The sequence below is a fragment of the Miniopterus schreibersii genome (assembly GCF_964146895.1).
Source record: "Miniopterus schreibersii genome assembly, chromosome: 1".
In the NCBI taxonomy this organism is placed as follows: Eukaryota; Metazoa; Chordata; class Mammalia; order Chiroptera; family Miniopteridae; genus Miniopterus; species Miniopterus schreibersii.
In genome coordinates, this window is record NC_138101.1 from 176,591,295 (window position 1) to 176,612,088 (window position 20,794).

Sequence of the window (20,794 nt, forward strand, 5' to 3'; positions counted from 1 at the left end):
TCTATTTAAATGACTTGCCTTATTTTTATTCTTTCTTTGTAATTACTTTAACATTAATTTGTACTTGCTCTGCTGTCTGAAGAAAACCTAGATGAGTTTTAAATCCTTCTTTTCTAATATGAAGCTACAGCTTTCCCCCTAAGCAATTCTTTGGTTGCATCCTACAGATTTTGAGGTTATATTTTTCACTATTTTGTTAGAATACTTTCTAATTCTCTATGTCATTGTCTTCTTTAACGCATGAGTTATTTAGAAGTACCTAATTTCCACCTATTTGGAGGTTTTAAAATATATTTTACTGATTTATAATTCCATTGTGGTCAGAGAACATACTCTGTAATATGTCGGTCTTTCAGATTTGTTGAACCTTACTATATGGCCCAACACGTGTTCTATCTTGGTGTATGTTCCATGCACACCAGTAAGAATATATATTCCGCATTTGTTGGGTAGAGGGTGATATATCTGATTGCCTTTTAATTTCACTTATGTTGTATCTCCTCTGGTATTTCCAATAATGCTTTATCACTCACAAAATAGAAGTGTTGTTTAAAAACAAATCCTCAGTTTTAAGTCAATTAACTTGTGCTAGCTAGGAAAGTGATGGTGTTTCTCTAGATGCAAAATGTAAAACTCGGTTGTCTGACTGTACTGTGAATCTTGGAATCTGTTCTGTTAAAAGCAGGCTTGAGTGTGAACTGATAGTACGAACTTAGTCACTTTCCCTGTAGGCTAATTTTGTCAGCCCAAAATTTTTTGAGCAAAAACATTTTGTTTCATTTTACTCATGAATTATAATTTAAAAAATAAGAGGAAACTAAAACAAAATAAGTGATATAAGCCATTTTGGCAAAAGATGAAATACCTTAAGTTGATCAAGAAAAAACTGGGTAGATTGGATGTTCGTGTGAATCTATGTAAGATGTGGGGCTTAACATTTACATTTCAACTCTAGTACCACAAGGTTTAGATTCTATTTTGAGTTCTGGAATGTCCTTTCAATAATCTTAAGCTTTGCCCGGCCGGCGTGGCTCAGCAGTTGAGCATCAACCTATGATCCAGGAGATCAAAGTTTGATTCCCAGTCAGGGCACATGCCCAGGTTTTGGCTCTAGCCCAGTGGGGGCGTGCAGGACGCAGCTGATCAATGACTCTCATCATTGATGTTTCTATCTCTCCTTCTTCCTTCCTCTCTTTGAAATCAAAGATATATTTTAAAAAATAATAATCTTAAGCTTTGAGTAGACATAAGTTTCAGCAAGAATGTCAGTGTGCTCAGCTACAATAGTGTAACAGGGTCCCTGCCAGAGAACAAAGGATTCTGTGTACCACAGCCAGATGCACAACATTCCAGAATGAAAATGAGAGAACTGCACAAGAAATCACCTCAGGACAAGCCAGAGCTGTCATACTTTTAAAATGTTTTCTTACTGTTACAGAAGTTCAACCAGTTGAATGATATAAATTATTCTGCATTGTGCATCCAATATAGTATTGATAATGTAACTTTTATATCTGAGACATTTGGATTTGACTTTAATTAGTTCTTTTTGTTGACAGGGGTGATTTGGAGGCAGTTTCACATTTTGAACAATTGTGCCTGGTAGTCAGAGGCACACAGCCTTGCCACCTGCTTGTCTGTGTGAAATAGTTGTTTCCCTTACCCAGTATTTTAAAAACCTGCACTATATCGTTTCCCAAACTCCTCTTAGGATACTTGTTAGTGAATTTTAGACCTTCCTTGTGTATTGAAAACAGAGGCACCCAGCCAGCATGGCTCAGCAGTTGAGCATCAACCTATGATCCAGGAGATAATGGTCCGATTCCCGGTTGGGGCACATGCCCAGGTTTTGGGCTCGATCCCCAGTGGGGAATGTGCAGGAGGCAGCCGATCAGTGACTCTCATCATTGAGGTTTCTCTCGCCCCCTCTCCCTCTCCCTCTCCCTCTCCCTCTCCCTCTCCCCCTCTCCCTCTCCCCCTCTCCCTCTCTCCCTCTCCCCCTCTCCCCCTCCCCCTCTCCCTCCCCCTCCCCCTCCCCCTCTCCCTCTCCCTCTCCCTCTCCCCCCCTTTCTTTTTTCTTTCTCCCTCTCTCTGAAACCAATAAAGACATACTTAAAAAAAGAAAAAAAGAAGAGAGTAGCAATTTAACATATTAAGCTGAGTATTTCCTATATATACACACACACACACACACACACACACAGTTGACTCTTGAACAGTGAGGTTTAGGGCTGTTCACCCCCGTGCAGTCAAAAATCCTGTATAAGTTTTGACACCCCCCAAAACTTGACTATCCTTGGTATCTCTGGCAGATTGGTTTCAGGACCCCTTGCAGATACTAAAATCCTCAGATGTTCAAGTTCCCAATATAAAATAGTGTAGATCAGTGCATGCAGTCAGCCCTCTGCATCTGCAGACTCCCAACCACAGATTGAAAACAATTACAGATACTTATTGAAAACAATCTGCATGTAGGTGGACCTGTGCAGTTCAAACCCATGTTGTTCAAGGGTCAGCTATATTGTTATTAAATCTTGGGTTGACCAGCAATATTTGCAATAAAAAAGATACCCATTCTATTGATCCTTTGTTTTTTCCAATAATGTTTAATTTGCCTAACTTTGCAATAGATTTGAAGAACAGGCCCAGCCAGTGTGGCTCAGTGATTGAGCTTCGACCCATGAACCTGGAAGTCACAGTTCGATTCCCAGTTACATGCCCAGGTTTCAGGCTCGATCCCCAGTAGGGGGTATGTAAGAGGCAGCCGATTGATGATTCTCTCTCATCACTGATGTTTCTATCTGTCCCTCTCCCTTCTTCTCTCTGAAATCAATAAAAATATATTTATTTTAATTTATCTTATTGTTGAAATTATTATAGATGTCCCCTTTACCTCATTGACCCCCTCCACCCCACCTTCACCTCATCCCCAGGCCTTCCCCATACTATTGTCTGTGTCTGTGGGTTATGCATTTATGCGTGTAAGTTCTTTGATTAATCTCTCCCCACCCACTCCCCCACCCTCACCTTTCCTCTGAGGTCCCTCAGTCTGTCCCACGTTTCTATGTCTCTGGATCAATTTTGTTCATCAGTTTATTTTGTTCATTATATTCTACATATGAATGAGATCATGTGATATTTGTCTTTCTCTGACTGGCTTATTTCACTTAGCATAATACTCTCCAGTTCCCTTTATGCTGTCCCAAAGGGTAAGAGATCCTTCTTTTTTACAGCTGCATAGTGTTCCATGGTGTGAATGTCCCAGAGTTTTTTTATCCACTCATCTACTGATGGGCACTTAGGCTGTTTCCAGATCTTAGCTATTGTAAATTGGCTGCCATGAACATAGGGGTCCATATTTTAAAAAAACAAAACAAAAAACCTTGCTCCAAGCAGAAAGATTCACTCTGTGTTACAAAAGATGCTCTTTTTAGGAAGAGGTTATGATCTAAAATATTTTAAAATGGATGTCTGTGGGGAACTCAAAGTAATGGTCTGTGCTCTTGAAGTATTGTGCGTAAGATAAAAACTAAATTGCCGTATAAACAGATTATATTGAGTTTTAAACTATTCACAATGTGAGTCCTGAAGATGGCAGAGCAAAGGAAGTCGCTGTGGCCATGACCAGGCTGGGAAAGAGCTCTTAAGGTGGAGTATTATGAGAGAAGGAGAGCAGTGTGCTTGTTCTTTCACCATCTTTGGTAAGGAGTTAACCACAATTTTTATCTACTCTTTACAGCCAGAAGAGTTGAGAGAAATCATTGAGAAAACTAGAGAGATGGAGCAGAACAATGGTCACTACTTTGACACGGCAATTGTGAATTCAGATCTTGATAAAGCCTATCAGGAATTGCTTAGGTTAATTAACAAACTTGATACTGAACCTCAGTGGGTGCCGTCCACTTGGCTGAGGTGAAGGAAACATCCATCTGTGGCATGATTGGACTTGATCTGGCATGCTGCCAGCGCGAAGGTAAACCGGATCCTTCAGCAAGACTCTGAGGGTAAGGTGGCTGGCAACGTAGACCTTGTTCTTAGATCTCAAACTAGCAAGAAGAAAATCCCCGTAGGTAATTTGTGCACAGCAGTCTTTATTCCCTGTGGCTTTAGGTTCTTGCCTCATTTGGGGATTCTAAATGGAAGCTTTCAACGGAGCAGTTCCATTTTATCCATGTAAAAACCTGTTTTCACCTAACTAAATCTTTCCTGCCTAGTCATATCTCCATGAAAAACGTGTGTGTGTATACACAGCAGTCCATGTCTCACATAGTTAAAAATACTGATGTTATTTTAACAGTTAACTTAAATGACTTAATGGGAATTGGTGGGGGAGGGGAGGGACTCTGTTTCTGTGTACTGGGCAAAACTTTATTTCGTAAGAAAACTGGTTTAGTCATCAAAAATACTTAAAATTTTTTTATGTGCTGAAAGTATATACACAACAGATTTCAAAAACTACATTAAATTATGGTGATTAAAAAATATTTTTTAAGGTGCCATTTTGGTCTGGGGCTAGGCTTGAATTCAAGGTAGGCTTGAATTCATTTGTATGTCTTTTAATCCTTGAAAAACATTCCGTTAGAAGCACCAGTTTTAGCTCAAACTTTGTGGATCGGACTTTACTGTACACACAGCAGACTCTGATATAGTTAAGCGCGTACATCATGCTGATCTTTTCAAATATGTGATTTTCTGAATTTTCCTTAAATTGTCACAATTGATTTGGTAACCTTGCTTCCTTTCTCTGATTTGCATAGGACAACAGAATGTGTAAGTTATATTTTTATGAGTGGCAGATGTTCATATAAACTATGTTGACAAAGTTTCTCATGATTCAGTTTTTTATATACATGAGAGGACATAGCACCTTTGACAGTGTCTGCATTTTTATAGAAGAGCACAGTAATTTGATGACTGTGCTATATATAGGTAATAAACTGGAATTCTGTGATGAATATAGCTGCTGTACTGTATACTAATATTTAATAGGTTGACAAATGGTCATGGGTAACACTCAGATTGGACTAAAATTACATCTATCTGAAGGAAATACTATGACATTTGACTTTGAGATCAGAAGGAAAGGATGACCTGAAAGTCATTTGAACATTTTAGGAAAAAAACATGGGTGGGGGTAAAGAGGTTTTTATCCTAACAGGGTCTGCCTCTTATGATCATAATGCAACAGCTTGCTAAACCATAAATGTTTTAAGCTAATGGGATTTTCACCCTGGCATGAAAAGTTGATTTGTAGTCTTTTCAAGCCTTTAGGGATGGTGTGATGTGTGACAAACAACCTCAAATGTGAATGTGTTTTATTTTTGTGATAACTTTAGATACAGCATTTCCTGTTCTCAAAGCTAAACACTGGAATAATATTGAATTGTCACTTAATTTAATGTAAGCAGTTGTTTTTAATTAGTAGTTTGTCTCAGTGTCATGTGTATATTTGATTTTTTTATCATCTACATAATTTTATTTGAACAAATGTAGACAGTTTATATGTTGCCCTTTCTGTTCAAATTTGCATGGCCTTAAAGTTGGCTGCAGAGTGTGTCTTATGTGGAAATACTTTCAAGATGATGTTCATTAGGAAGAAAGTGACATCCTAGGTTAAGGGAAGGAATGCCATCCATACTCTTTTCAGGTCTGAAACACTCCAAGTTTACAGCAGGAAATGCAAAGCTTACTGATTTTCAGCATTGGAAGACAAGGAATATAAGCACTTCATCTTCTCAGTCTTGCAGTTTACTTTCTCCTGGGGAATGAAAGGTAGTCTATGGTAGGCAGTGGAGTTTTGTGAGCTGCTTATCATAACTGACAACTGTTTTCAACCCTAAGATCTAAAATGTTGGCAGTTTGAATTATGTTAGAATGAGATTTCAGGTAGTGTCAGTGGCTGTTGTATCATTCCCTGAGTTAGCCTGCATCCACACTAAGCCACGTGCTATCAAGACTCAGATAATGGCTTTAACAAGCAAATCCCCTACCAAGGCGTGTGCCGAGCATAACGTACTTTAGGAAGCCTAAGAGGTATTTGGGGAGTCAGTGAAGTCTTACAGCTCTTTTCTCATCAGAAATGGTAGAGGGATAGAAATGCTTGTCCCAGTGATACGGATGTGCCGATATTCAACACAGTCCCTAAACAAAGTGAACACTGAGGTGTTGCTAACTTCCTTGAAAGAAAATGGAAAAACCCTTGCTGTACACCTGGCCGCTGTGGCCAGTTCCATTTCCTGTCCCTCTGTGGTTCTGATTGGAGACCCCAGAGAGGGGGAAGTCTTAACCACTTATAGGAATGATACCGGTAGCTAAAAATACGCACGTTCAAATAAGGAAATATCTTTTTTAAAGAAATCTTAAGTTAGAACAGATGAAAAGGAGAACAGTATTTAGACTAATCCAGATTTGCTATGAAAATCTAATGTCTGGATTTTTTTCCCTTTTCTGATGGCCTAAGGAATAAGTATTGATAAGGAATAATTTGAATGTAATTTTGTGAATGTGTGTGCAAAATAAGAACCAGGGAGCTAGCCTTAATAAGGTAACCTTTGTGACATTGTTAATCCTTTGTACTCTTATCCTGTATCTGCACTCTTATTTTGAGATGTCATACTGCACACTGTATTGTAAAAATAAAAAGTAAAATTATATTTCAAATAAAAAAAGCCACCGAGTACTTTCTCTTGCTGTATTTATACCTCTGCCGTAAGGTTTCAGCATCTCTAACAACCGTCCCGTCTTCAAGTTTGTGGGATGAAGTCAGTCCGTTGGGTCCTCTAGGTGAAACACAGATAGCTTTCAACTTATTCTTCACCAGAGGGAAGCTCCCTATTGGCACAGACACAGGTTCTGTTGCCTTAATTTCATTTTTAAAAAAGGAACAACGCATCTTTAATCATTTTACTGTTTATACCATAGTCACATTCAGATTGGCAAAACTGTTCGATAACAGACAGAACAAAGACCTGTCATGCAAAATAAAATAAGTGAAGGCTTCCTAAAGCTTGAGGAGAGAAGTGCACGGTTACACAAGGGTGGCTGCAGCGGTCTCACAACAGCGCCAAGGTGTGTAAGTGGGAGGAATGGAAGTTGCTCTGACAGCAGCTGGCCTGAGACCACTGCTGGCTCGAGGGGAATTTCCTAATATGCTTGGTGAGGTGACAAATGGAGTAGGTGACACTTCTGCAGAATAAATTCTACAAGTTCCCGGGCAGGTTCTCTACATCTCATCTGTGATCAGTGGTTGGTAAATTAGGATTCCAGGGGAATTTTACAACCAGTGAAATTCTTAGGCCAGAAACAAAGCCCCATGAAGTGGCCCTACACGCCGGCCTTCTGGAAGAAGCGGAGCGGGAAAGGTCACTCAAACAGAAGGTCCTCGTCCCTCTCCTCGGCCAGAAGGTTGGCCGGCTCCAGCACCTCACCGGCGGCCTTCCGCTTCGCCAAGTCCTTCTCAGTTTTCTCCTTCAGAATCTTTTTCTTCTCCTGTATTTTCTTTAACCTGTAAAGGAAAGGAATTTTCTGAATGCTATTTCAGTACTAAGTAGATTTGCTTTCTTCTAGTTTTGTAACACGGATAATAAATACAAACTAGAACAAAATTTTACTTTAATTTCAATTTTAGTAATTTATAGCCCATTAAAAAAAGATTTGAGGTACAATACACATATTCTAAGCTAACTGATTTCAAAAGCTCCTGTCCCAAGGTGAATGAACTTTGAAATCCATTCCCAGATAATGGAACAGATTTTGAGCATTTATTAAAGTATCATTCCATTTGGCTCACCACAACCCTGAACAGCACTGAAGGACAGAAACTAAATAACCTTTGATAATTTATATTAGAAGTCATACTCAGCTGCCACTCAAGAGTTCAAGAGGGCCATGTGTTCCCTGAATATGCCTGCCTTTGCCTGTCCCCCACTTCTCTGAACCTGGCACTGGCCCCTGTACACACCTATTTAGTATTTATTGTCCCTACTAGCTCTGAATGTTCATAACTAATTTATGTACATGCATCATTTCTCTCCAAGTACTGCACTAGTTCTCTAATGGTATGATTTACACTACTACATAATGTCCCCTCTGGAACACAGTCAGCATGCATTACATACTGGTTGATTAATTCCAGTTTCTTTTTATATGGGAGACAGACACCCACATAAATCACTGTTTCATTTTAAAAAATAAGTCTATTAATAGTTCCTCTGACCAAACTTTTTGGAGACGCCATGTTTTAGGTATGTGCAAAACTTGGCATAGATCTTTCCTCACAGCCTTTGGCAATATTCTCGCCGCTTATGTATCAGAATAAAATGCAAGCAGTGCTAATTCTAAAGAACAGAAGCCAACAAGTCTCTCAGCAGACAGAGACTTCGGAATATGGAAAACAGAAAATGATCAATAACTGCCAATTCCAACAAACCTATAGAACTCTTCTCGCTCTCTTTCATCCAGCTCTGTGATGATATAAGCAAGGGTACGTTCAATCCGGGGAATGATGACTAGGGTTTAAAAATATATATACACATGAGAACTTCAAACCACCTTTTTTCAAATTGCCAGTGCTCATTTGTATACCAGTTACTTTTTTTTATTATAAAATCAATGTACATTTAATGCATAAAATTTTGAAAACAAAAATATAAAAAAGAAAATGAAGTATAATCCAACCACCCTAAAGTAACTATTATAAACATTTTGGTATGCACCCTTCTAATGTCTTTCCTATAGATAACATTGGACCGCTCGCTATATAGGACACTGAATTTATATGAATATATGACATTGAACCACAGTGTTATTTTAAATATACGGTAGTCTGTTGAAAAGTAGAGCATCAAGGCAGAGAGAATGCAGGGAGTTGGGTTTTGTGTTAGTCATAAGGTTCTGTTTTACACAGAATTTGCCTATTCTTCTAGAATGTGAACATGAGAGTTGGGACTATTACCTTATCCATTTTGTTTCACTTGCAATTCCATGTACAAGGGCTGGCACTAGCAAGCAGTCAGGAAATGTGTTTTTTTAAGTTTTTAAAAAATAAGATAACTTCCTCTTCAAAGAGCCCAAGCAAAATAATGTTGCTATTCAAAGTTTTCTTCTTACCTTAAAACTGAAAAAATGTTCCTTTGATGAAAACTGAGTTTCTTAAGCAAAAAGTATTATATCAACACTAAGCAGTCATAGTTTTAAAATTATGAACTAAGAGAGATGGAAAATAGTGCATCAAATGGGAAAATTTATTTTCAGAAATCAAGGAGAACACAGGACATTATTTCTGTAGGACACAGGCCTAAGGGGGAGGGACTTAAATATTTAATGTGTTCAAAAGATGTATCATTCACTCAATCATTGGAAAGAACTAAAGAAAACACTAGAGTTCTTGAGAAATAGTTTCCACCCTTTATTCATATATAACCAGAAATTAATAAAATATTCCATAATTTTGAACTCACCACTCTCCTTCTATCCAAGCACTTTACATGTTCCTGCACTAATGACTCACTGCACTACCCACCGTGGGCACTGTCTTACCACCCGGCGGTCAGTGCCTGATCCTGGCAGCTGTTCAACAAATGCAGAAGCGTGCACAGTGGACAAAGAGCCCCACAGGCTTGCACTCACCATGTTCAATGGCATTTACACGCCTGTTGGTTATCTTAATAGCTTCATCCAAAGTAACAAAGGAAGTCTAAAACAAAGAGGACAAATAATGTAAGTACAAAGTCTTTCTAAATTGTGCCTGCTACTTGGCTCCATTCAGACAGCACTTGTAGAAAAAATTTGTAAACCGAGACTACTACTTTCAACATGTTAAAAAAATATTTTGTAAGATTTCCATAAAGCTAACACTATCTCCATGCTATTAAACTTACTTCAGACTTATCGAAAGTTATAAAAATGGCAAGAGGAGAGAATCATGCACAAATGACCTAGATACACATTAACTGGCCACAAAGGAAAAACATGGCTTTCATGCATTCACCGTGTTAAATTTGCATTTAAATTCACTGTCCTCACCTAGCAGAGTAAAACTACACCACTGCACATTTTGTTAGTAACACAAGTTGGGACAATGGTATAGAAGCCACCATTTCAGAAATCAAAACATCTTTAGCTTGTTTCAAAGAGGGTCACGGAAACAGCTTGAAGTACTGAACGCAGTATGCCCTGAGCCAAATCTGCATCTACTGCACTCAAATATTAGAAGGAAATGGCAGGAGTTCTTCAGCAATTCTCTACCTACCTGCAGCGAGGCGAGTTCCACCAGCAGTTCCACTGCTTTGGCATAATTCCTCTTTAATTTAGCCAATTGTTCCCCACCTCTGGCTAAACCAGTCAGTTCATAACCTGAAAGAACCAGTCAGACAACATTGTAATTGTAGAATAATCTTCTCCCTAAAATTCCCCAAAAGAAGATAAGGCAGAACAATGCCAAAAGGGAAAAACAAATTGGCTATCTGTGTTAAATGCAAACATGAAGTGCCTATCTCACTCCCCAAACACTGTAGGACATGACGCTGAATAGTCTTCCACAAGGATACTATTCTGACTATAGAAGTTTTTATCCAACCCTCACTTCACCAGACCACTGGAGTTACCAACTGCCCCATTCTCTAAATAGACCATACTGCCTGATGCCCCAGTACAATGACACTCTGTCCAGAATGCTCTAATTTATTCGAGCTGTACTAATTATTTTATGTGGAACAATGAAAGATAAGTGCCCAAGAAAGAATATTGTTTCTATTAAAAAAAATTTTTGATTAAACTCAAAGATGTTTTACTACAAAAATGCTGCCAAATTAGGGAAGGATGAGACAATTATAAAAAATTCAGAGTGGGTTATAAAAAGCTAGGAAGATTTAGCATTCAGTTTGCATCACAGTGTCCAAGATCTTATACTACTTTAAAAAGGCCCAAACTGGAAATTATAAACAATGCATTATGGGTGTGGTTTATGCAGAAAGACAATGTGGAAGTCTAATCAGTGGATTCACACCCAAAGAAAGGCCATCAGCTTATATTTCTGAAGTGTTAAATGGCTATACATTTATATATCTCTAGGTTGAAATAAAATATTTTAAGATAGGTACAATGTTTAATGACTCCCAACCATAACACCTTTTGGTGAACTGACTATTATCCTGGCTGTATCAGACAAGGCTCTAACACTGGAACCACCAAACTCATTTTCCAAAACAAGGTTCACTTAAAAAGAAATCAGGACCCAGAGACACTTACTGTCAGTTCCTTCATGGTAATGTTCAAATACTGGCAAAGTAACACCTGTTAAACACAGAAAAAGTCAACAGATCGTATGGGATTGTAACTGGCTTCAAGGAGTGAACTTAGGAACCTGCCTTCTTAAGTGTTCAATCCTATTCAAAAATTAAATTAGCTGAGTAATAAGGGATCTGGTTGTTACCGTGGGGTTTTTTTCCTTTCAGCTTTGATGGCTTAATATACAAAAAATTGCACATATTTAATGTATACATTTTGATGAGTTTAGACACATGCATCCATCCATGATACCATCACCACAATCAAGGTAATAAACATATCTCCAAAAGATTTGTTGTGTCCCTTTTCCTGTGTGTGTGTGTGTGTGTGTGTGTGTGTGTAACTCTCAATATGAGATCTACCCTCTGAACAAGTTTTTAAGTACACACCATATTATTCTATTAGTAGTACAGCATATCTCTGGAATGTATCCTGTATAACCTTAATTTTATATCTACTGAACAACTCCCCATTTCCCCTACCCCAACCCCCTGGCAAACACCAGTTACAATGGGTTTAACATGTAAAGCCAATCAACTTGTTCTAGGCAGAAAAGATTAACTGGGATATCAAGATATTGCTATATAAACAGATTAATTTTAAAATGTCACCTTTTCTCCCCTAAGGGTTCTAAAGGGTTGAAGAGTTACCTGCTACATTATCTTTCTTTGCTCGAATCTTCACTTGGGCTTTATTTACATTTTGGATAACGGTGGTGCTGCAGGGGGAAAAAAGGCCTTGGTTTAGTTGTGTTTTTAGAGTGAAAAATAAACCTACCACTGGATAATTTTAACAAGAGTGAGGTGTCACAGGTAAGTATGTTCTGATAACATCTTTTTCCAGAAAAGGACAAAAATCACTACTTCCAGAGGAGGGCGTCAGAGAGCAAAGAGTGAGAATCAGCCCTACAAAAAGCAACAGAGAATGATTTCAAAGTATGCAGACTGCTTGAGTTTTCAGTCAAGACGTGGGATTTTCATCCTGCTAATGTAATTAAGAGAAAGCTTGCCGTCCTTTTAGGTCTGCTGTTCAAATCTAAGTTTGGCTAAGCAGGAGTACAATTCCTTTACCCTAGAACTTACCTACCTTCCATCTGCCTTTGTCTGACTCCTCATTTTTATTATAAAACAGTGTTTTCCCCGTAACCACCCTAAAGCATTCACGGACCACTTACACACTACTGATTCCCTCCCTCTTCCAGAAAAGTCAATGCAAGTAGTTATCCTACCAACACTGGCAAAACTTAGTCTACTGCTTCAAAGGCCTTATGCCCCTCAGGCTGTTAAGACCTGCCCACCAGGTAATGATCCTAGATAGATAATAGAAACTAAGAATGAAGGCATTGTTTTATTGGGCAAAGAAAAATAAAATCAAAACCCCTGAAAATAACTCCTACCTCTGCCCCTGAATAGCCATTTCACTCAGGAAGGCACTGAACTTAAACTGAGAATAACTGCCTACCGGGTCTACTTCACAGTCTTATTTGGGGAATCGCATAACATGGAAATGGGCAAAACCCCTTTGTAAAGCAATAACTGAAGTACTTTGTATGCTTTGTAAAGCATATATTGACAGGGCAAAAGCCATAAAATACATGCCCTTTAAATGATCAATTCCATCTTCAAAATTTTATCCTAAGGAAATAATTCAATAGAAACAAAAATACATATGAATGAAGATGTTCATGGCACCTTTTCTAATATTCCAGAAAATCTGGCACCTTTTCTAATATTCCAAACCCAAAGGTCCTCCATTAGGAGGAAAGGTTAAAGAATTATGGTACATCTAGAGAAAGATTATGCAGCTAAGTGAAAACAAGGAAAAATATTTATGATAACGATGTTAAATGAAAATGGACTATAAAATATTAAGTATCCTGTGCCTGCAACTATGTAACAGATACATGTGGGTAGTAATAAAGACAGTGGTGTTAAGGTGATGGGGTTAGGTGTCCTTCCTTATTACTCCTATATCAACTGTCTTTAATGCTTATATTTTTTAAATTTAAAATGGCTTTTAAATAAAATTATGAACATAAAAGCACTCTGATTTTTCAAAACACCCCCTTTAGTCTTCTTACCTGAAGTCCCCTGCTGTGAATTTGGCCTCAGCAAGTGAAAAGGCAGCTTCTCTCATCACTTCACCCATCAACATTTTAGTCTGAAAAAGCATAAACCAATAGCTGATACAACTAAGTTTTTTACAAGGAAAAATCATAATCATGTTCCTTTAATAATCATCAGTATTTTATGTCAGGTGTGCATGTAAACACTGATTTGATAATGATAAAAAAAAAAAAAATTCCAACTTTGCTTGAACAGTTTTGGTTATGGTCACTAACCTTGTTGCAAAACCATAAGTTTTATAATTAAAACATCAAAATAAAGACATTAAGAAATCAAAAACTGAATCTTTACTGCAGGACTATGTTATTTCTGAATGGGTCCAAGACGATTGACTTAAATTAATCTCCTAAATTCATTACAGTGCAGTCAAAATCCTAATGGCATAGTGATTCTAAAATAAATCTGGAATAGTCTGAGAATATCCAATAATTTATTTTGAAAGAGAAGAGTAACTGGGACAGGTGGGTAGAGAGCTACCTTACCAAGTATTAAAAATGTATAGCTATGATAAGGAAATAAATCAGGTACTGGGTCGGTAAGTCAATGAAATGGAATAGACAATTCAGAAACAGCCCCAGGACTACACTGGAATTTAGTAGTGTAAAGAGACCATTCAACTGGCCATCCATTTACAAAATGATAAAGCTAAATCCCTACCTCTTCACATCACCACCACCACCCCCAAAAACCCAGAAATTATTAAAGATTTTTAAAACTGTAAAATAAAACAGAGTATTTTCCTAATCTTTTTAGGTATTTCCAAGCATTATATGTAACCCAAAAGCTATATAAAGGAAAAGACTAACAGATGTGACTGAAAAAAATTAAGATATCATTTTTAAGAAAGTTAGACTTGAAGAAAATATTTTTAGCATTTTATACACTAAATACAGAACTTCCACACAAAAATAAAAGAAAATCAAATTACCAGTAAACATGAAAAGATGGTCAACATCACAATCAAAAGTAGTACAAACTAAAGTAAGATAGCAATTTTAGACCAATGTATTGGCAACAAATAAAAAAATTAATACCCAATTAAGAAGAATTTAAGAAAATAGGTCCTCTCACTAATCATTTGGTAGATACATAAATTAGTATAACAATTTAGAGGGCGATTTCACAGTTATTTATCAAACATTTAAATGATTCTTGAGAGTCTAAGATTCTTTTCCAGAGAAATGCTAGCATACATACACATAAGCAATGCTAGCATACATACACATAAGGACTTAAGAGTACCTTCCCCCACAAATGGTAAAATTACACATCCATCAATAGTAGAGAAACGGTTAAATTCCATTACCCATGTGATGGAGTACTATTCAGCTGTTATACAGAATAAGACTGATCCATATGTAGTGACATAGAAAGCTGTCCACATTCTGCTATGGAGTAAAGGAAGGGGGAGTGGGGCAGAAAATAAATGTTACATAAATATAAATATGTGTGTGTGTGTGTGTGTATATTACATATATACACATAAATATATATATATGTAAGTTGCATGCACGTTTGTTACTAAGAACATGTGTGTGTGGATATACAGCCACACATGATACTCTTGGTATATGCTTTACAAAAGCAATACTTTTGATATGTGTTAAGAGAGATTGAGAGATTGAGGGAGAAAAAAATTGAGAGAGAGAAGAAGGAAAGGATATAAACCAAAATGTCACAAAGAACTCCTCTGGGAAATGAAAGGATAATTGGGGCTGGGGAAGGGGAAATGGGAAAGGACTTTTACTTTTTTATATACTTCTGTATTCACACATCATTTATCCAAAAAGTACTGAGTTAAAATACCAGGTGCCAGCACTGTGCTAGGCACTGAAAATATATTGCTGAAAAGACAAAGTCCCCCTCTCATGGAACTTACATTCTCTAGTGGGGTTAACCAATCAAACAAGAACATACCATGCAGTAGTACGTGCTATGATAAAAACAAAATAAGGAAATGTGACAGAAGTAAATACGGTGGTCACTTCAGATTGGGTGATCAGCAATGGCCTCTGGGAAGAGACCAGGATGGCCAGAGGAGCCAGTCATAAGTAGTTCTGGGGAAAGAGCATTTCGGACAGAAGAAACAGCTAATGCAAAGGCCCTGGAGGAGGCTGTTAGGAAGAATGCGGCAAATGAGATCAGGGAGGCAGGCAGGGGCCAGATTAGGTCAAGTGGGGCTCAGGAACAAGAGCAAGGAGTTTGGATTTTATTAAATGAACTATGTGAATTACTTTTACTTTTGAAAAAAAAAATTTAATTCAAATAACCGAAAGTAAAATGTCAATAGCCACCTGGCAGGCGTGGCTCAGTATTGAGCATCGACCTAGGATCCAGGAGATCGTGGTTCGATTCCAGTCAGGGCACATGCCCGGGTTTCAGGCTTGATCCCCAAAAGGGGGTGTGCAGGAGACAGCAGATCAGTGACTCTCTCATCATTGATGTTTCTTTCTCTCTCTCTCCCTCTCCCTTCCTCTCTCTGAAATCAATAAAGAAATATTAAACAAAAATGTCAACAGCCATGTTCAATTTTCCTTAGCTATTTCTAAAATACTGTTCTAAGCAAAGTTCATTCTACCTCTATGATCTTCTTTAGGATCTGTCGAAATCGAAGAGTTAAGGCATCAGATTTTTTCTTCAGGAGGTTTCGACCTGTCTGTGCTCCTTTTAATCGAGCCTTCATGATGGTCTGTGCCCTGTATAAAGAAAGTTAAAGACATTTATTCCCATTGTTTAAAAGAAATAAAAATTCCTCCCCAATACAATGTTAAAATTATGCTTTATTTTTGATGTCATCAGAATAATATATAGCATTTGTAGTTGATGGGTTTAATTGGTTTCTCAATACTGCAGTTTTCTACCCTCAAGTGTTCCATAAATGAGAAGTGTATTTATTTAAAACTGAAAACAATGTTTTAATCAATATTTGGCAAAAATACTTATTAAGTCATAATAAAATTTATCAGGAGTGCTATTTTATAATGCCAGCATGGTTTAAATACTTATTTGATTTGTAAGTTAAAACAATATCTGTTTCCATTAGAAGTGTATTAAGGATTTTTTTTTTAAATCTGTCCACTAATTTATATCAAAATTCAAAATGCACTTACCTTCAGGACCAGCAATTCCACTTTAAGGAATTTATCCTACAGATTTACTCCCACATGTATACAAAACATGTCTAAGGTTAAGAATGAGCACTCCAGCACTATTTACAATACAAATGGGTGGAAACAAGTTAAATGTTCCATAAATTATGTCTCATTATACAATGGAATGACATGCAGTCATAAAAAAAAAGAGTAAGGTAGGTCGACATGTGTTTCCTATATTATATATACTGTTTTAGCTATGCAAAGCAAAGAAGGATAAATATGCTTATATAGATACAGAGAAGAGACTAAAAAGGATTCACAGAGACTGTAAGTTTCCTTTGGGAAATGGGGCTGACTGAAAAAAATAAGATTTACTTTTTACTACTATATTCTTTTGTATCTTTGGCATTTTATTCCACAACCACTTATTACTTTTTCTATTAAAAGTGTGGTATTAAAGTGTTTTGATATCAATCAAGATCCTACTACCATTTTATTAATTTGTAAATGACTTTACATAGCAAATAAATGTAATAAATTAGGTAACAAATGACTCTGGGTAACTTATAAGCGACATATATTAGTAAAGACTCCTAAGAAGTGACAAGCTACTGAAGTCTCCTTACCTCCTATTTCAACCTTTTCCCATCAGAAACCCCAATACCAAAGTCTAGAAACCAACAGTAGAAATTAACATTTCTGTTCTTGCTCCCATATGCCAAATAAAATTTAATAATGGAATAAAGTGGGTAATAAGTTCAACAATAGATTATCTTAAATACTTAAAGTGATTTGTTTAACGGGATATAATTTCATATGAATGGTTTGATAACCAATTGCAAAATAGTGGGTATTAATGGACGTTTTGGCTAAATTCTTAGTATTTAAATCTTTTACCATAGTGCAAAGCTTACTGAGGCAATTCTCTAGCTGGAAGGAGCTTTAGACATTATCCTTAAAGTTAAGAAAATGAGGCTCAGGAAAATGAAACAACTTTCCCACAGTCACTCAGTGAAGAAAAGGCAGAGCAGGACCTGAAACAAATTTCTGGCTCCAGTGACTCGCCCAGGCTCAAACTCTCAAACCTAGCTAGGTCCACTGTACCCCAAACACATGGGACTACAGATTATGAATAGCACCAGATGAACAATTCTCTCTCTAGCAATCAGGGACTGACTCTGCACTCACTGAAGGTCTAACCAGTGAAGCTGGTTCAGTTTCTTGCCTGAACAGGAGCTAGCCACCCCAATGTGTACATTTAAACATACTGTATTGTTGACACTAACCACCAGAATTTCGGCTCAAAGAGTTGGATCAAATTTAAGTCAAATCCTAGTACTGCAGCTTCCAGCAAGTTCATAGTAAAAAGGCAAACTGGTTGATAAAATTGAACTTACCATGCTAATTTTAATTTCCTCTTAGGTAATGGCACCTCTGTAAAATAAAACTTTTACTCTTGACACTTGAAGTGTGACTTGCCCAAGGGTTTACAGCCCTTATAGGTATAATTTGGATTTAACTGATTTCTGTGGACTCCAAATCCTTCATGCCTCTTTTAATCTCACCCTAAACTTGCTTCTGTCTCTGGTGCCTAAGTGGGTGTCAGCCCCATTTCACAGGCTAATACTGTAAGCTGGAACTGTCTCAAAGAGAAGTCACTACTGTATTTTCTAGCCTAGCTCTTAAAAAAATTGTTTTTTTACAAGTTCCAGCCCTACTTAAAAGTGTCTGACCTTCAGCTAGGATGATAACTTGTTTCCAGATGAATCAAAGACATATGACTACATGACCAAGTACCTGCGCTAAGCCTTGGGGAAAATATTTAGAGATGCCGTTAACTTCCTGCACCTGATTTTCCCCTTAAACAGCAAGCTGGGTGCTCTCAAATAGCAATTTTCACCTTCACAAACCTATCATTCTTCTTAAAGAAGTCTATTTTCACCTCTTAGTCTTAAAGTATAACAAAAAAAGGTTAACATTCTACTACTATCTAAGATTAACACAGCCAAACTTCAGTTGAACCAGTGAAAACAGATTTTACTTAGTAACAACTCAGTAGGGGAAAGAGCTGAGCTCCATTCTTATTTGTGCAGAGGTGACTGGCATTTTAAAGGAAGAATGAGGGAAGGGAGAGAGAGGGGACTCTAGAAGAATCAGGGACATGAAAAATTACAAAGGGCTGGTCAGTGGAAATTAGTGGAAATGTGGCTGCAATTCTGGAAGTTAGGATTCTATCCTCGCTGACAGAGGCCCTATCCTTCCTGGTAATTACATTTCAAAGAAATGGTTTTCAGGTCCTTGAGAAAGATACTTCTATATACAGGGAGTCCCAAAAAAATGTATACACACACTTTGAATAATTATAAAGGCAGTGTTTATTAAACCACATTTCATTTTCAAAATTGAGCTATCAGCTGTTAAAGTGTGTATACATTTTTGGGGACCCTATACATCTCAATGGGAAAATGAAAGATTCATAAACTGAAGAGTTAATGCCCTAAGAAAGGGCGGTCAGAGATCTACCATCAGGTGTTGGCTAGAACAAACAGTAAATTCTCCAGGCAGCGCTGAGCTTTCTCAGGCAGACATTTTAATGGGGGCCGGTATCATCTAGGAACACAGCCTTAGACTGCTACAAGCTATGCTAGAGATTGGCTCTCTTCTCCACAACTGACAATTCCCAGGTAGTACAAACAGCTATTAGAAAGTTAGCAGGTGAAAGTAAAAATATAAACAAACAGCCAGTAACTCCTTCATTTCAATAAGAGCGGAGACAGAAATCTAGGTTTGGGGTTTGAAAATAACTCTTATTTTAAGAGTCCTCAGATTCTCTGAGAAAAAGGTCAAGATGAAGAAAAACAACAGAATACTTCCAAAGAGATAGGACCACAATAAAAAAAAAAAAAATCTAAATGTCAGAGCCGAAACTGATCTTCTGCTCCTCACTGGGAAAAAAAGAAAAAAGAGGAAGAGGAGGAGGAGAGGGCCAATAAGAACAATCTTTACTTTCCACACATTGTTAGGTACTTGTGAGAAAACCTCAAAATTTTCTTTACAGACTGACCAAACACCTAGGGCGACATGCTATTTCTCCTGCCAAAGAAATCAGGCCAAATGAGAAAGGAAGTGCACAGCTGAGCAGATTCCAAGGCCTGGGTTCATTCAAGGAACATTTTCTGTGGACTGTCTATGGATGGAGACACTCTCATCCTGGAGAGAGCGCACAGTCCAGTGGGAAAGCTAGGTAAATGCCATCCACTCTACAAGGTGATGGGGGATATTAACGGAGGTCTGAACAGGGTGCAGTGGTGACAGAGCAAGAGGAATGCCTCAGAAACTCGGGGCTATCTTCCCACCGCAGGTGACATTTCATGGGATTTTGGAAAATGACTAAGGGGATCTAAGATCGAATCTGAGGTCCACGCTAGGGCATTTCGATTCAACACCCAATTTGGCTTAGAAGTCTCTTCTGTATGCAGTAAACTTCCCTTCTCAGTCCATTTATCAAACCTCGTTGGCTTGTCCATCTCTTCGCTTAACCGAACGCTGTTAGGGCAGGAGTGGCGACGATTCGTAGTTACATAAAATCAGGGCCCGGTTCAATAGGGAGTGTGGAATGAATGGCTCGATTAATGAGGAAGGTCAGCCGACCTCCACAAAAGCCAGCAGGCCAGGTGCTCGTTCCTAGGGGCCGGGATCGCTCTGACCAGCCGGGTTCACTCGGAGGAATGTGTGAGGGGGCCGTCGGGGAGCCTCGCCCTGCACTCACGAAACGAGACGGGAGAGCTCAGGATCCGCCCAGAAAATCTGGAACCTCGCCGCTGGTCCAGGGTCGGAGGAAACGAGGATCCCTCCAGGCGTTCCTGAACCTAATGAGAGCTGCCCGTCCCATTCTTTTACTTACATTCGCGAGGGAAATATTTCAATTCGGTCTTTGCCCGACATTCTGACGGTGACTGTTCGGCTCGGGTTCCCGGCCCGGCAGTCGCGGTTGCCACAGACCCAGCCACAGTGCCTTCCTCTACCGGAGTCAGCTGATTGTGTCACTTGACACCCCCCTCGTTGCTAAGAGGCCGCGGCGATACGCATTCCTCACTTCCGCTTCCTGTTGGCACTGGGGGTGAAAGGGTGGGTGGTGGGAGGGACGGGAGGACGTGAAAAGGGCGATGCCCGGATGTTGAGGCGCGCGCACCACGAGACGGCCCCTTACTTTGGGTTCACTTTCTAGCCCCTCCCACTCCAGCTTCCGGGCGGCTGCGCAAGGCTGTGCCAGCTGGAAGCGAAAGA

The 20,794-nt window shown here is 38.5% G+C and overlaps 2 protein-coding genes across 7 annotated transcripts in view; one reads left to right on the forward strand and one right to left on the reverse strand.

The window, feature by feature from the left end:
- Positions 1 to 3,994, forward strand: part of PALS1 (protein associated with LIN7 1, MAGUK p55 family member) — a 72,057-nt gene extending 68,063 nt beyond the window's left edge. For all 6 annotated transcript variants that reach the window (XM_081117908.1, XM_081117910.1, XM_081117912.1 and 3 more), the window contains one exon: positions 3,740 to 3,994. In XM_081117908.1, the coding sequence (XP_080974034.1) occupies positions 3,740 to 3,916 (177 nt within the window). In that variant the 3' untranslated portion in view covers positions 3,917 to 3,994. The remainder of the gene's footprint in view (positions 1 to 3,739) is intronic.
- A 2,895-nt stretch (positions 3,995 to 6,889) lies between these two features.
- On the reverse strand, positions 6,890 to 20,741 carry ATP6V1D (ATPase H+ transporting V1 subunit D). Its single transcript, XM_081117968.1, has 9 exons — positions 20,412 to 20,741; positions 15,991 to 16,108; positions 13,367 to 13,446; positions 11,937 to 12,004; positions 11,248 to 11,292; positions 10,250 to 10,353; positions 9,628 to 9,694; positions 8,429 to 8,507; positions 6,890 to 7,504 (listed from the first exon to the last, which is right to left on the reverse strand). The coding sequence occupies exons 1-9, from the start codon at positions 20,450 to 20,452 to the stop codon at positions 7,363 to 7,365; spliced, it is 744 nt and encodes a 247-aa protein (XP_080974094.1). The 5' UTR covers positions 20,453 to 20,741; the 3' UTR covers positions 6,890 to 7,362.
- Between the last annotated feature and the right edge of the window lie 53 nt (positions 20,742 to 20,794).

Excerpts from the sequence above, each read along its gene's own strand:
- ATP6V1D (XM_081117968.1), bottom strand. The coding sequence starts at position 20,452 with ATGTCGGGCAAAGACCGAATTGAAATATTTCCCTCGCGAAT. Across the intron at positions 13,447-15,990 it reads TCCTAAAGAAGATCATAGAG|ACTAAAATGTTGATGGGTGA; the intron begins GTAGAATGAACT and ends ATGCTTTTTCAG. Across the intron at positions 12,005-13,366 it reads TTCACAGCAGGGGACTTCAG|CACCACCGTTATCCAAAATG; the intron begins GTAAGAAGACTA and ends TTCCCCCTGCAG.